At 47.8% G+C, this 14,243-nt stretch overlaps 1 protein-coding gene across 1 annotated transcript in view; it reads right to left on the bottom strand.

The window, feature by feature from the left end:
- Positions 1-14,243, bottom strand: part of LOC146772832 (rho guanine nucleotide exchange factor 11-like) — a 322,904-nt gene that overhangs the window by 83,651 nt on the left and 225,010 nt on the right. Inside the window, exon 17 of the mRNA XM_085637035.1 lies at positions 833-970. Within this exon, the coding sequence (XP_085493161.1) occupies positions 833-970 (138 nt within the window). The remainder of the gene's footprint in view (positions 1-832; positions 971-14,243) is intronic.

Here is a 14,243-nt window from a genome sequence, read left to right as displayed (position 1 = left end):
TGTTCAGAGAGGCTGGACGAAAACTCACCGAAGAATGTCGTTTTCTCTTGTATCCTGATGTTTCTGCTGCTTCCAAGTCTTGAGACGTGTGCTCATACTCACATCTAGTGGCTGTTATAAGAACTGCAGTTTGTTGAAACAATCTGATAAGCTTCACTGCTGAACAATAAGGTATGCAGCATTCATAGTTTTGTAGTGACTGACATAGGGGCATACGGGACCTCTGCTTAAGGAACGTTTACAGATGCGGGCAGATTCCTGGCAAGTGTTCATAAGTAACAGTACGGCTGTTCAGCCTGTTTTCGAACGAAAATCATTCACTTTGGGATAGAAAGCTGAAAGTTGGTACAGACGTTCGTCTTTTTAATAGTAATGTTAGGGGTCGTGTCTTGAAAATGGCTAGAACCAACATTGTGCATTAAGTGTTTCTGCATAGTAAGTGGTTCCGCATAATTTATTAAAAAGACACCAATAGAATTATACAGTGGTTCTCAGTCCAACATTCCCAGTCTAATTGTGTATAATTATTGTCGTTCGTGTGTTTTTTTGTTGGTGATAGTCTTTAACTGCTCAGTTTAATCTTTCTCATTTATTCTGAAATCACATACTGCTGTCAACAAACTTTGTTTGGCTTTTTAAATCGATATAAGCCATAAAAAGATTTTGTTGAAATCTGCTGTCTGCAGTTGAAGGTGCACGTGTCCTGCAAAGAGCTGAGCTCATTTACTTGTGAGCCAGTGAAAGGCGTCTATGCACCCCCCCGCTGAGGCCTATAAGTAGATTTCCAGCGCCACGTGACACGCTGGCTCTCGTCGTCCTAATCTTCACTTACCTGATTTCTCGTCTTGGCGCTGCCGCGTTGCAGATTTCATCCAATTGGTTTCCAGACTCGATCCTACTGTCCGAGTGAGCTTTGGTTGCCAAGCCAGCAGGACATCTTCCTCCTCTGAATCCGATTCGTCAGGGGAATCTACCCTCCCAGAAGCAACGAAAGGAAAAGTAGTAAGGTATTGCAGCATACTCCCGTTTGCAGAGACAGAGCGTGGAATTCAGATACAGGTATTTCTATTTATTTAACATTTTAAAAGACAGTGAACAGAGCGCACAACTCATGAAGGTACTTTTGTTCTCATTCCACATTTCTTGGGCATTGAAAGACTTCAAGAGGGAGAGACTCATCTCCAAGCTGTTCTCAATATTTGTTTAATCTTGAGACTTTGGACTTATATTCCTGCAATCTTCTTAAGAGTTTATATTTAGAATTTACACTAACCCTGGGCGGACAACTACGCTACGCTCGGGAAGTTTGCATAGTTTGTGCTACTTCACGCTACGCGATTTGCACGTAGCATAGTGCAAAATTGCGTAGCATAGAGTAGTTAGTATTTTTTGCTCGCTCGTGGTCCTCAACATCAAGTTGGCGACCGCGAGCGAGCAAAATGACATCCCGGTGAGACTTTTTCCTCGTTCGCGATCAGCAACATCAAGTTTGGCGATCGCGAAAAATAATCCTCCCGGAGAGATTCTCAACGCGGGGAGGTCAGGTTTCTCATTGCGAGTGGTCGCGTATGCTCGCGACCACTCGCGATGAGAAACTACCAGTCCGCGTTGAGAAAGCTGCCGCTCGAGTAAAAATCTACTCGAGTGGCAGAAAACGACAACTCGCACTGTGCAAGATGCCGTTTTCAATGATTGCACAGTGCAGACAAGCATCCGGCACTGTGCAATCATCGCAAACAGCGCACTACGCAGTTCTCGTGTAGTGCGAAGTGCACTTCGCGTAGCTATGCATAGCGCTACTACGCGAACTACGCCCAGGGTTAATTCAGACACATATTTTTTTGAGTAAGTGTGACATAAGGCATTAAAAGATTTGTATTAGTGAACGTGTGACTATTTGCATTTCAGGTAATTCATGTTATTTGTTTTACTACAGAAAGCTATATACATTGTTGCAGACATTTTTCTCGAGATGATAGAGAGTGACCATAACTCTTTTTGTGAATTACGCAATATACAAAAAGAAAAGTATAGTTTTATGCACTGTATTTAATGTTTAAACAACTGAATTCAATGTGTAAGTAGGTGTTAGCTAATGTTGTTTATTGTATTTAGATGCCAGAAATCAGAAAGTCAATACGGTCCACAGAGTAACTGAATAGATTGCAGTCAGCGCCAAAGACGTTTCCTGGTCCAAAGGAAGACGTGTGTTTGTTTTCTTTTTTATTATTTTGTCCCAGTTTCCCCGTTCCCCTGGAAGTCTATTCTTGTCAAGCTGTGTTTTGAGTACAGCCGAACAGGTATAGAGTTTCGAGGGCATAGAGAACAATCGTCTCATCTCTCAAATTGAACATCCTGGATTTCAGGTGAGTGGAGACTTGACAAGTAATCATATAATAGCGAGACTCTAAGTGGATCTTGCCTATGACGTCATAAAATGCCCAATAAAATCACGTAGAAAACTTTTAAATTCAAATCGGTTATAAATTTGATGTAAATATTCATACTTATTGACATGTATCAACATTTATTCATATGTGTTAATATGTTCCTTTCTTTTTTCATCTTCAATGTGTCTTCTGTAGTGCCTGAAAATGAGTTCCAAGCTAAGACAATACCTAATTGCAACACCCACAACCAGAGGTCAAGCTGTCCAGCATGATGATCTTGTTGCAACAAATTGGAGGAGAGTGGTGATCTGTTCAATCTCGGCAGCAACAAAGTTATGCCTGCTACAGTTATCACATCAGTGAAAACAGCACATGAAATTGGTAGAGCGCAATAGAACTCAAATTTTCATGAGGTGTTGCAAATGTGTTCCAAGCCCATAACAGATACCGTACCAAGGAACAAACTTCAATTATTCAGCACCAGCCTGCACAAAACGTCTGAGTCCAAAGACAAACTATCCTTGGTAAAAAGTATTTGGAATCTGTTTTCTAGATTATAGATAGGGTGTCAGACAAGATTTTTTCAACCTAGAGAATCAGGGGCATATTCACAAGGTTTTATCTCCACCTTAACGCATCAAAAGTGGAGATAGACCCAACACCCCATTCACAAGCTGGTGCAAACTGCAGACATGGCCAGTATTCCTGCGATAACTGCCCCAAAATGTATCACCACGGCGGACACCACCAACTAACCCTAATGAGATGCAGAGTAGGTGTTCCCGTGCAAAAACACATGAAAAAAAAACACCACCCCTTTCACAACAAACTGCCAAATCTGCGAAGAGAACCAAAAACAGATGTTAAGCCGCGGTAGCCGCAGGTATTTAACACCTTCCTCAAGCAGATGTAAAGACGGACGACTACATGCAGTAGGCGATGGAGCCCCACACACAGCCACACCCAAAGAACAAACAACGCCATGGAGCTACTCCTCATGCAGCTCGGAGCCCCAACAGGGCCACAACACCCACCACCACCATCCCCAGGACCACCACCACCACCAGGACCCTGACCCGCCTCCTGCCCCGGACCACCACAGAGGCAGCGCAGAGTAAGACAGCGGACCTACCGAAAACGCATCACTCTCACAGACCTAACACCTGAGGAAGTCATTGCTCACTACAGGCTCAAAAGGGCAACCATCCTCCGCATCATGACCCACATCGCCCACAGGCTGACGGTTCCAACACAGCAGAGAACCCACATCCCTCCGCAGACAAAGCTTCGGGCCGTGCTGCATCTTTTGGCCTCTGGTACCTTCCAACCAACAACTGCCAGAGTCGGAGGGGTCTCACAGCCAACCCTATCAAAGTTCATCACACCTGTTCTGGATGCCATCCTCAGCTTCATACCCCAGTACCTTCACTTCCCCAACACTGCGCAGGAACAGCTGGAGACAAAGCAAGGCTTCTACACCATAGCCGGATTCCCGGCCGTGTTGGGGTCAATCAACTGCACACATGTCCCACTTGTGCCCCCTGCGGATACTGCACACCACTATCGCTACAGAAAGCATCAGCATTCCATCAATGTGCAGGCAATAGTGGACCACTGGGGAATCTTCACCAATGTCGTCGCCAACTACCCAGGCAGTGTGCATGATTCCTTCATCTTCCGACAGTCCATCATCAACCAGCGCTTCCAAGATGGCACATATGGAACGGGACTACTCATTGGTAAGTACCAAACCAACACATCACACATTCCAAAGCCACCAACACACAACGCACAACTGTGGGAATGTACACATGACCAAACCACATGCAACATGTCAAACTACACGACCACCTACCAGACATCACTACACCACTCCATGTCGATCCTGGGCTACCCCTGCACCCAATACAGACATTTCATGGCACCACAGTCACACAACAGCTGAACGTGTGGAGATGCGGAATGAAGCCATGTGCGAGGATGCAAGTGACCCATGAGTGGGAATGTACACAACAAGAAGTGAGGCGTGGATGTGCAGGACAGTCATGGGAATGCAAACAACTGATATGTCCATGCAGACCACAACTGCTGGTGACTGGAGAGTAGTGAGCAGTGGACACAACCATGTCACCCCAGGCCATGGGACAGATAGCGGGAGTGTTGCACACTGCGTCCCCTCCTGTGTGCGTGAGCATAGTGGGTTGGCCCCGAGTACGCCAGGGCTGCGCAGGGGTGTGGTGACAAACCCCGTTGCGCAGGGCGTGGTCCACTCCCGGGAAGGCCAACATCACTGACACTGCGGTGCCACGCAGCCTGCCACGAGGCCGACGCTGTGAGCAGCGGGGCCTGCGACTCTGTGCGCCTCCTGCAACCCAGGACGCTGATGCACAGACCAGGTCTGCCCGCCCCAGCGCACCAGTGCCGCACTGCTTACCTGCCGACACCGTCGTGTGTCACAGAGGGTCCAACACGTCCCGGTGCAAGCACCAAGCCCTAGTCCCGCGACCTCTGCAGCCTCCGCAGACCATCGCTGCCCCCCCGACGCTGGTCCACATCACTCCTTACTAATTTATATGCTCCACCGGCCTCCTCTTTGGCCCAGTAGGTCCTACATGTGGAACAGTGTCCTGAAAGGCAGTGACCCCAAGTCCGTGGCAGCGGCCACAGAACAAGGCTCCCTTCAATCAGTGAGGCATAATTCCATATCGCAGGCCTGCGACACGTGGTGCCACTAACCCTGTGCACCATGAGTGACCGTCATCCTCCAGCGGAACATCGTTGGTGTCTGAGCCGGTGGCCTGGGGGCTGTCGTCCGCAACGGACAGGTACAGACTTGGTGTCGGGCCTGGGTCTGTGGCATTCATATCCGCCATGTTGCCGTACACAGCTGGCATGTGCCCTCGGCATCATGCCCTGGGGGTAGACCTCCCATTCTCCCCGTGACACTCCATGGAAGGCACCTATGACACATGTGAGGCCCTGCTCTGCCCTCATGACTCTACCCCAGTCTCCCGTGGGTCAGCGTCCCGTGGCGGTGGTATGCGTTGTAATGGTATGCCTTGTAGTGACATGCGTTGTAATGACATGCGTTGTAGTGACATGCGATGTAATGGCCGCGTTGTAATGGCATGCCATGTAAAGGATGTTGCGATGTAACAACTGCATTGTCAAGGTAGTGCTCTGTAATGACTGCGTTGTAAAGGTTGTTTCCCCTCCACGTGCCCTTGCCTCGGCGGACGACTAAGTGAACACTGAAGGGCCTCCCAGGGGGACACAATACCTTTGAATGCTTGACGAGTGCTCCGGGACGGCCGGCAGTGTCCGTTCCCGAGCGCTGGTCATCGGGCGGGCCCATGTTGAGCAGCAGAGGCGGTGCGGAGGGCCGCCATTGCAAGCGCTTGCTGAATATCCTCCCTCTGATGCCTCTGAGTATGGTGTTGTGACTGGACCCGCCGGAGGCCTCTCTTCAGTTAGACCTCTGCTGCCCCACTGTTCCGCCCGTGATCCTGGAGGAACTGGGTGCTGATTTTAGCAACTGACGTGCAGCTGAGGCGCAAGTGCAGTGGAGAGTTGCCTCAGCTGCCCAGACATTAGAACTTAGCACAATATCCCGCTGCCACAGCTCTGATTTAAAAAACAGCGCAGCTTGTGTAAAATGTGATTGCCGGGTTGGATGTGAGATCCTGACTGCAGTGTTCATCGCCGGATTCTGAAACTACACAGGTGAATAGAGACATTCCTTGGAGTTTTATGCTCTACATGCATGCTGGCTGATGCTCCCCCTTGTAACAACGTTGCCCGCTACATACAGTTGTGCGGTCCAGCGCCCAGTGAGGACTGGTGCTCACCATTAGGTTACACACTGCTGTGACTGTACTGCTCATCTCCTGGCTCTAAACTTGCGCAGGTTAATAAATTCACTCCTTGTATTCTATACTGTACATGCATGCTGGTTGCTGCTCCCCTTGTAACAATGTGCCCACAGCTTACCGTTGTGCACTCCAGTGCCCAGTGAGAATTGGCGATCACCAATAGTCTACACACTGCTGTAACACTTAAGAGGGCAGGCATGGGGAAAACAGACAGAGGACAATCCCGGCTCAACTTTGAATCGCGTGCGCGAGGCAGATCGCAGCAGAAAGCTACCTCAGATTCAGAGCTGGATGCCATTACTGAACACTCAACGTCACTCGAAACAACGCTTCTAACCATGCAAAGCAGTCTCTAGTCTATGGATGGAAACATTTATGCGCTTAAAACAGGATGGACCATATGTCGGCGAAACTAGATAAACACGCCACCAGGTTAGGCGAAGCTGAAAAACACATCTCAGACGCTGAGGATAACTTACAAGTGACCACCAAGACTCTCGACATGAAAAAGGTGGTCGCCATCATTCAAGCTAAGGACCTTGAGGACCGCTCCTGTCGTAGAAACTTATGAATTACTGGCCTGCCAGAATCGACCAACACGGGGAGACTGGAATCCTATGTTGAGACGATGCTACGTGAGATCTTTGGGGCGGAGCACCTTGGCGGCTCGCCCCCCCGACCCCGCCCCCCCCCGCGGGTGCCTCACCAAGACTGATTATCGCCTGTCTGTTGAACTACAGGGATCGAGACTCAGTTTTGCGCAGGTCCAGGAAACAGGGCACCATAAACTATCAAGGAAATAAACTGGCCTTCTATCCGGACTTCACTGCCGCGGTCCAAGCATCAAAGAAGGAGTACCAATCTGTGAAGAAGCTACTACTGGCAGAGAGTGTTCCATAAGCTATGCTCTACCCGGCCCGTCTGCGCATTGGTGCGGAGGGGAAGTTTAGGATCTTCACTAGCCCTAAAGCAGCCATGGATTATGCTAAAGCCCTAAGGCGTCGCAGTCAAGAAACATCTGGCACACCAGAAGAAGAGGACTAATCCATGATGCACAAAGACTACGGTTGCTCTTGCTGAGTGCTCATACTTTGCATGATGATACCACAAACCCATTGGTACTTGGTTCCTTCTTGCTCTCTGTATGCAAAATAAGAGGGTCACGCTCAGATGCCTCCCGATATCCTAATGGCTGTAAGTTAATTCAATTGTAACACACGCACTGTAGTTGATGCCGCAAGCAGGAGCACATTTATGTCCTTTCCTCAGTTTAGATATATACAAGAAGCGGGTAACTTCTTTACGTTGTTCAGCCACCTCCCTTGTTACCTGGGAGGCTAAAGGTGCTCCTGCGCTCCCCCATGGGTGTAGCCCACATCTAATGACTACTGTACCTTGTATTTGGGGGTTGTTGTTGTGTTTAAGTGATGGCTTTGGTAAGTTGGGGGTGCTGAAGTGGGTGGGGCTGGACATAGGAGGTGGAGTAACGGGGGACTGTTTTACATGGCTCAATGTGATCCTTTGATACCAATGTTGAACTATATTTCACTCCACTGTAAAGATGCAAAAAGCAGATTTCACGACGGGATAACATGACAGTGCTAGATAATGAGCGGATATCATGCATGACGTGGAATGTTCGAGGGCAGAATTCCCCCCCAAAAATAAGACAAGTAATGGCCTATTTGAACAGACATAATATCAGGATAGTACTCCTGCAGGAGACGCACCTGACAAAGCATTCTGAAACAAAGTGGGTGCGCAGTGGGCGGGGTACAGGCTGGCGTCCTCCTACTCAACATATGCCAGAGGGGTGCTCACACTTGTAAAGAAAAATCTTCCGTTCACTTTGATGAAATCCTGCACGGATGATGTGGGACGATATGCTATAATACACGGCAAATAGGCTGGATCACCTATAACCATAGTCAATGTATACAGACCCAACACTAACGAGCCTGGCTTTTTTGAGGGCATATTTAATGTATTACGGGACAGGCCTGGCGCTGAAATTATCTGGGGCCGGGACTTTAATACACATTTGGACCCTAGCAAAGACAAATTCAGAGAGTGTGGTGGCCATTCACCCAGAGCTGCTCAGGTTATAAACAATGGGATGGCTGAACTAAGTCTTGTAGACGCATGGAGAATGCGTAACATTAATAGGCTAGTGGGTATGCACACCTCGATCGCTCATGGCAGTTGGTCAAGGCTGGACTACTGGCTGGTGAGTAAAAGTGCTAATGCATGGGTGTCCACAAAAGACACGCTACCCAGAACACTGTCCAATCACAACCCCATTAGAATCACAGTATGTATCCTATTAAGCTTCCCCCATCAGTTTACATGGCGGTTTCGATCAGAGGAGCTTCTTGATCCTCTATATACCCTAGATCAGGGAGGCTATAGTCCAATATTTTGATTTAAATAAGGGGTCAGTGAGCAGTGCTGCAACACTTTGGGAGGCCTTCAAGGTCAGTATCAGGGGCAAACGCATTGGCACAATGGCAGGCATACTTAAGGATCTCCAAGCCCAACGGTCCAGAGTGGAAAACACACTAGAGCAGCTTGAACAAGACTTTCCCGTGCACGCAAACACTCACCCGTATTAAAGATCTCATACTAGAGTATAACGAATTGACAGCTGGTGAAGTACGTTACCTATCTAAGAGACACGTGGCCCGTGCATATGGCGAGGGAGGCAGAGACGGACGAAATCTTTCTTCCAAGATCAAACAAAGAACAGACCGTCAAATCATAACAAAAATCACAGACCACACAGGGGGATCACTATTCCACATCAGCAATTGCGGCACATTCCGCACATGCTATACAGAATTGTACACCTCCAAAAGGGGAACTGACTCCAAGGAGCTAGAAGACTACCTTGCAGATGTTGTGACCGCCTGGCTATCCGTAGGACAGCACAAATATCTCTGCCAAGCGATTGAGGCCACTGATCTCTGCGAGGCAATTCGATCATTGCCTAACAAGAAAGCACCAGGGCCCGATGACCTCACCTGTGAATTCTATAAGGAATTTGCGGATGAACTGACACCCTAAATGTTGGATATGTACGAAGAAGCCTATGAGTCAGGAATACTACCGCCATCGCTAAGAGAAACCCTAACAATCACCCTGTTTAAAAAAAAAGACAAACCACCACACATCTGCGAATTATATCGCCCATTGTCACTTATTAATACTGATGCAAAAGTGTTGGCAAAAGTCCTGGCCATTAGGCTCCAACCGCCGATGTTGGTTCTCCCAGATCAATCTGGATTTATTCCAGACAGGTCCACATCACACAATTTGCAAACAATTTTCGCAACGTTCCATATTCTTGACCCTAAGCTTCAGGCTGAGGCAGTGATGCTGGACACAGCCAAGGCTTTTGATTCCATCAAATGGGGGTATATGTTTCAAATACCACAGCGCATGGGGGTCCCTGAATTCCACAGTAGATGGATACGGTTACTGTATACTGGTCCCACAGCGCACGTCCGGGTAGACGGACTAACATCAGAACCAATCAGGATCTGTAGTGGCACCAGGCAGGGGTGCCCGCTATCGGCGCTGCTCTTTTCCCCTGTGCTGGGACCACTGGCCTGCTTCATCAGGCAACGGCATAGGGATGCGGCCCTTAGATTTGCCCATCGTCTGGTGAGCATATCACTTTATGCTGACAACATGTTGCTCTTTATCAGGGAACCACAAATGTTCTTAGCTCCAATCCTGCGCGAGTGTATTAGGTTTGAGCACCTCTCGGGGATCAGCATCAATTGGAACAAATCAGTGAAAGTACCTCTGACCATGATTACTGTCCCTCATGCTCTGGAGTTTCCTCTTGAGTGGGCATCCGACCCTGTAAAATACCTGGGGATATGGGTTCATCACGACCCGGAAATGGTCATTAGGGAAAACTATGGCGCTGCCTGCGCAGTATTGAAACAACAGGTAGACAGATGATCAAGGATGCCGCTATCATTGGCTGACCGCATAGCCGTATCAAGATGACGGTCCTGCCCTGATTTCTATATCTATTTAGCAACATACCCATACAATTGACTCACCAATTTTAATAAACCATATGTTCGCTATTGATGAGGTTGGTATGGGGAGGCAAGCTTCCCCGTGTGAGCTGGGATACACTTATACTGGACTATGGTAAAGGTGGCTTTAGAGTCACAGACATGTATCTGTACTATCTATGCACTCAAGCGCAGTTTTCATACTTCTGGTACCAGCACCATGAATTCATTCCTCATGTAGCGGTTGAAGATGGGGAGGCACACCAGATTCCATTAAGATGCATTCTGTCATACTTGCACAGAGGTACCCCCAAACAGGAAATCAATACAATAGATACCACGGTTGCAGCCTGGCAGGCACTGGGCCGGATAGCGGCGAAGCTCCCACTATATGCCCCCATGCTCCCATTAGATCAACATGCAGCACTATCAGTCACACAGGAGGCAGGAGCCATGCATGCCCTGAAATCAGTAGGCATAGACAAAATGCAAGACCTCTACCCAAATGGTAGTTTCATCACGATAGACCGGTTACAATATATTCACAACATGTCGCCGTTATTTTTATTCCAATTCCAACGACTTAAGAAAGCGATACAGGCATACTACCATACCTTTCCTGATGAACCACCAACATTGCAAACCTTACAGACACTCCTAGTAAGCCCCACATGGCATAAACTGATTACTAAGCTATAAAGGGCTGCAAGAGACGAGAAAATTATTAGCACGGACAGAAGCCTTTATTGCTGGACTCATAGACTCCTCCCTCAGCTCACACAAAAGAAGTGCGAATATCGCTGTCAGGTAACTAGCGCATTCACGTCCAATTGTAACTTACGCATCATTTATTTTAAATTCTTGCACTAAGCATACAACACACCACTGAAGCTACATAAATATGACCTTCGGGACAATGATACGTGCAAACGATGTGGGGCACAGGGGGCTAACTTCTGGCACATTGCCTGGGAATGCAATCAGGTGGCTGCGTTCTGGGTGGAGGTGCTGCACAGACTACAAACCATGACAACTATTACCCTACATTGTACTCCACAGGTGTGTCTGCTGTGCTACACGCCGGCTCTGAAAAGTGCAATTGGCAAGTTTATTAGAATTGAGTTACTGTTGGCCAAGAGGAGAGTGGCGATGAGATGGGACAGTTCAGCTCCTCCGCTGCCGGACAATTGGAAAAGGGATCTTGTGTACTGTAGGGAGAACCTAGAATTGTATGCAGAAGAACTCCCAGCCCCTTCTCGACCCAAAGACATTTGGGAGCCACTGTTGCAATATTTGAGATCTAAGGAACAAGAAACGTTATCAGAATGTGATGATCTATAGCACTGTCAATCTGCATGTATTAATTGAATTTCTGTATCGACAAATTTAATTGTGTTGGAGGGCAATTGGGCACTAAGACTAAATAGCCACAGATTGTTTGTTTGAACTAGTTCTTGCAAAATGTATGACGTTAATGCTATACGCAATATGTGTTTCTGAAACTAATAAAAATAAAAATTTTAAAAACGTACCCTTTTGCCTCTTCCCCGCCTGTCTCACCTCCGTAGTCCTCCCTTGCTCGGTGTTGGCCACTGGAAGCACACCCAAGCTCCCAGTCAGCCAATCTCAATGCTGCCTTGCAGCGTTGTGATTGGTCTGAGCCCCGTTTTTCAGTGCTCATATTCTAACTGGAGGCCTGAGCATGTTCTCCGCGTAGGCTGTGATGCAGCCTGCACGGAGAACATGCGAAGTGCGCATGACTGTTTTTGGCGGCCCAATAGGGCCGTCAAGCAGTCATTGCGCACATTAGAAGGATACAAACACTCCTCCCCTGCCCATGCCCCCTCTGGCAAATCTGTGGGTGAAAGTAAGAGAAAATAAAATGATAATACCACGAGTTAATATCACTTTATTTTCTCTGTCTTTCACTGCAAAAAAGCAGTAGGGCGCTAATCCTCCACCCAGTAAGAAAATGCCTGAGTGCACCAGTGTGGCTGAGTACCACTAAATGCAATCTACAATGGCTTGGAGGCTAATTCTACAGGAGCGGAGGCCTGAGTCGAACCATAGTGACTTGCATGTTGTTTGCTTGATCCCCAGCCATGAAAGGTATGGGGTGACTGCTGAGGTGTCTATACAGCAGCCCTCTGGAATAGCCTTTGAAGGGTTATGCTATTGATGAAACTGTCAGACAGGGTCTAAAAGCCATGGAATGCACTGTGGTACTGCTTTTTTGAAACCACTGGAGGGCAGAAACAGACTTTTTTCAAAAGAGACAGGTCCCATAAAAAGGCATCTCTATTGGATACACCTGCTTGTCTCAAGAAAAGCCAGTGGATTACATCCACATGTGGCAATGAGGCAGCAAAATAGGGCCTACGGTGCACCTCGATTAGTCAGTAGTATCCTGGCCAGCTCTAATGATATATTTTACCGCATCCTGGCCGTCTTGAATGGTTTGAGCCAAAGAGTCTCAAAATTACCCTGGGACTGCAGTCAAGATCACACTGGCCCTGTCCCAAAAGAGTGTGTGTATAATGGCTTAGCAGGTAAAAGGCATTGACTAAACACAATGCCAAGCTGGAGGAAGAGAGCATCTGATTACAGAACTTCTATATCCTTTTTGACTCCCTATCTGGAGAGGTTGTGTGGCATGCATTAGGGTTTGCTTTGCTGGTAGAAGCTTGAACCATTAAACTCTCTGGAGTTGGGTGCCGCATAAGAAAATCGGGGTTGCCTTGCGCTAGTCTGTAGTGACTGGTCACCTGCCTGTTGACAGGTGGTCAAGAGCAAGGCTCCGTCCAAGTACACATAAGGGTATCAATCAGGCATTTATTAAATGGAAGTAAGGTCTCAGTAGGGACTGGCCAAGGGTGCAGCACCTCAGTAAGTGCATTTGTCTTGACTTCAATTGAAGGCAGCTTTAGGTATAGGACCTCAGCTAAGCGTCTAATCCATACAACCAATAATTCACCCTCCTCAACATCATTGTGTGGGGGTAAATCATCCTCATCATCACCATCGTTATTATCAGGTTGATTACAATATGAGTAAAAAATGTTTCAGGCTTTGCAAGAGGGACACTAATATGGGTAGCTCCAGGGATTCCCCTCAGACATTTACATCACATAACAGATCCGGAGGAGAGGTATGTGGTTCTGCATGGTACACTATATGGGAGGGAATTGAGTATTCTCAGTATATATGCCCTCAATAATGATTGTTCCTCCTTCTTCCCTGAGTTAATGACATTGGGCATGCCCCATTTGGGCGTGGCTATAACCGTGGCGGGCGAAAAAATTCTGCGGTGGCTGGAACCCTGGACAGGAAACCCCCACACGCAAACACAAAGCTTCGGATGACGGAGACTTTGGAAGATCTCAGGGAGGGATTGCAGTTGAGGGATGTGTGGAGGGACTGCAACCCCGAGTAAAATAATGTTTTCGTGTGTACCCCGGCAACAGGGACTTCCAGCAAGCTTGACTACTTCTTCCTGTTTTTAGACCTCACCTCAGAGGTGGATGGTATAACGCACTTGCCTAGATATATCTCAGATCATTCCCCAGTCTTGCGAAGTCTGTGGGGGAAACCGGAATGTCTGGAAATACCCTCCTGGCGATTGTTTGCAGAGGCGTTGATGGATCCCCCCTTTGTTGCAGTGATCACTGAAACGCTGACTCGTTACTTTGAGGAGAACTGGGGATCGACCTCAAGTAGGGCAGTGGAATTGGAAACCATGAAGGTTGTCCTCTGGGGAGTCTCTATCAAGACAACCTATGGCGTGCGAAAACAACTATAATGCGGTATACAAAATCAAGAGCAGGGGTTGTGCAGGTTGGAGGCTCATCTCCACAGGAGTCCCCAGATTTTAGGGGAATGGGGAGCAGCCATATACAAGGCCTACTGCCAAAGGCTTTTCAGAAAGGAATCCACCATAGTGCCCATATTGA

Source organism: Triturus cristatus, chromosome 12, assembly GCF_964204655.1.
Source record: "Triturus cristatus chromosome 12, aTriCri1.1, whole genome shotgun sequence".
In the NCBI taxonomy this organism is placed as follows: Eukaryota; Metazoa; Chordata; class Amphibia; order Caudata; family Salamandridae; genus Triturus; species Triturus cristatus.
The sequence above is the reverse complement of the archived record's forward strand: the minus strand, read 5'-3'. Positions and strand labels throughout refer to the sequence as shown.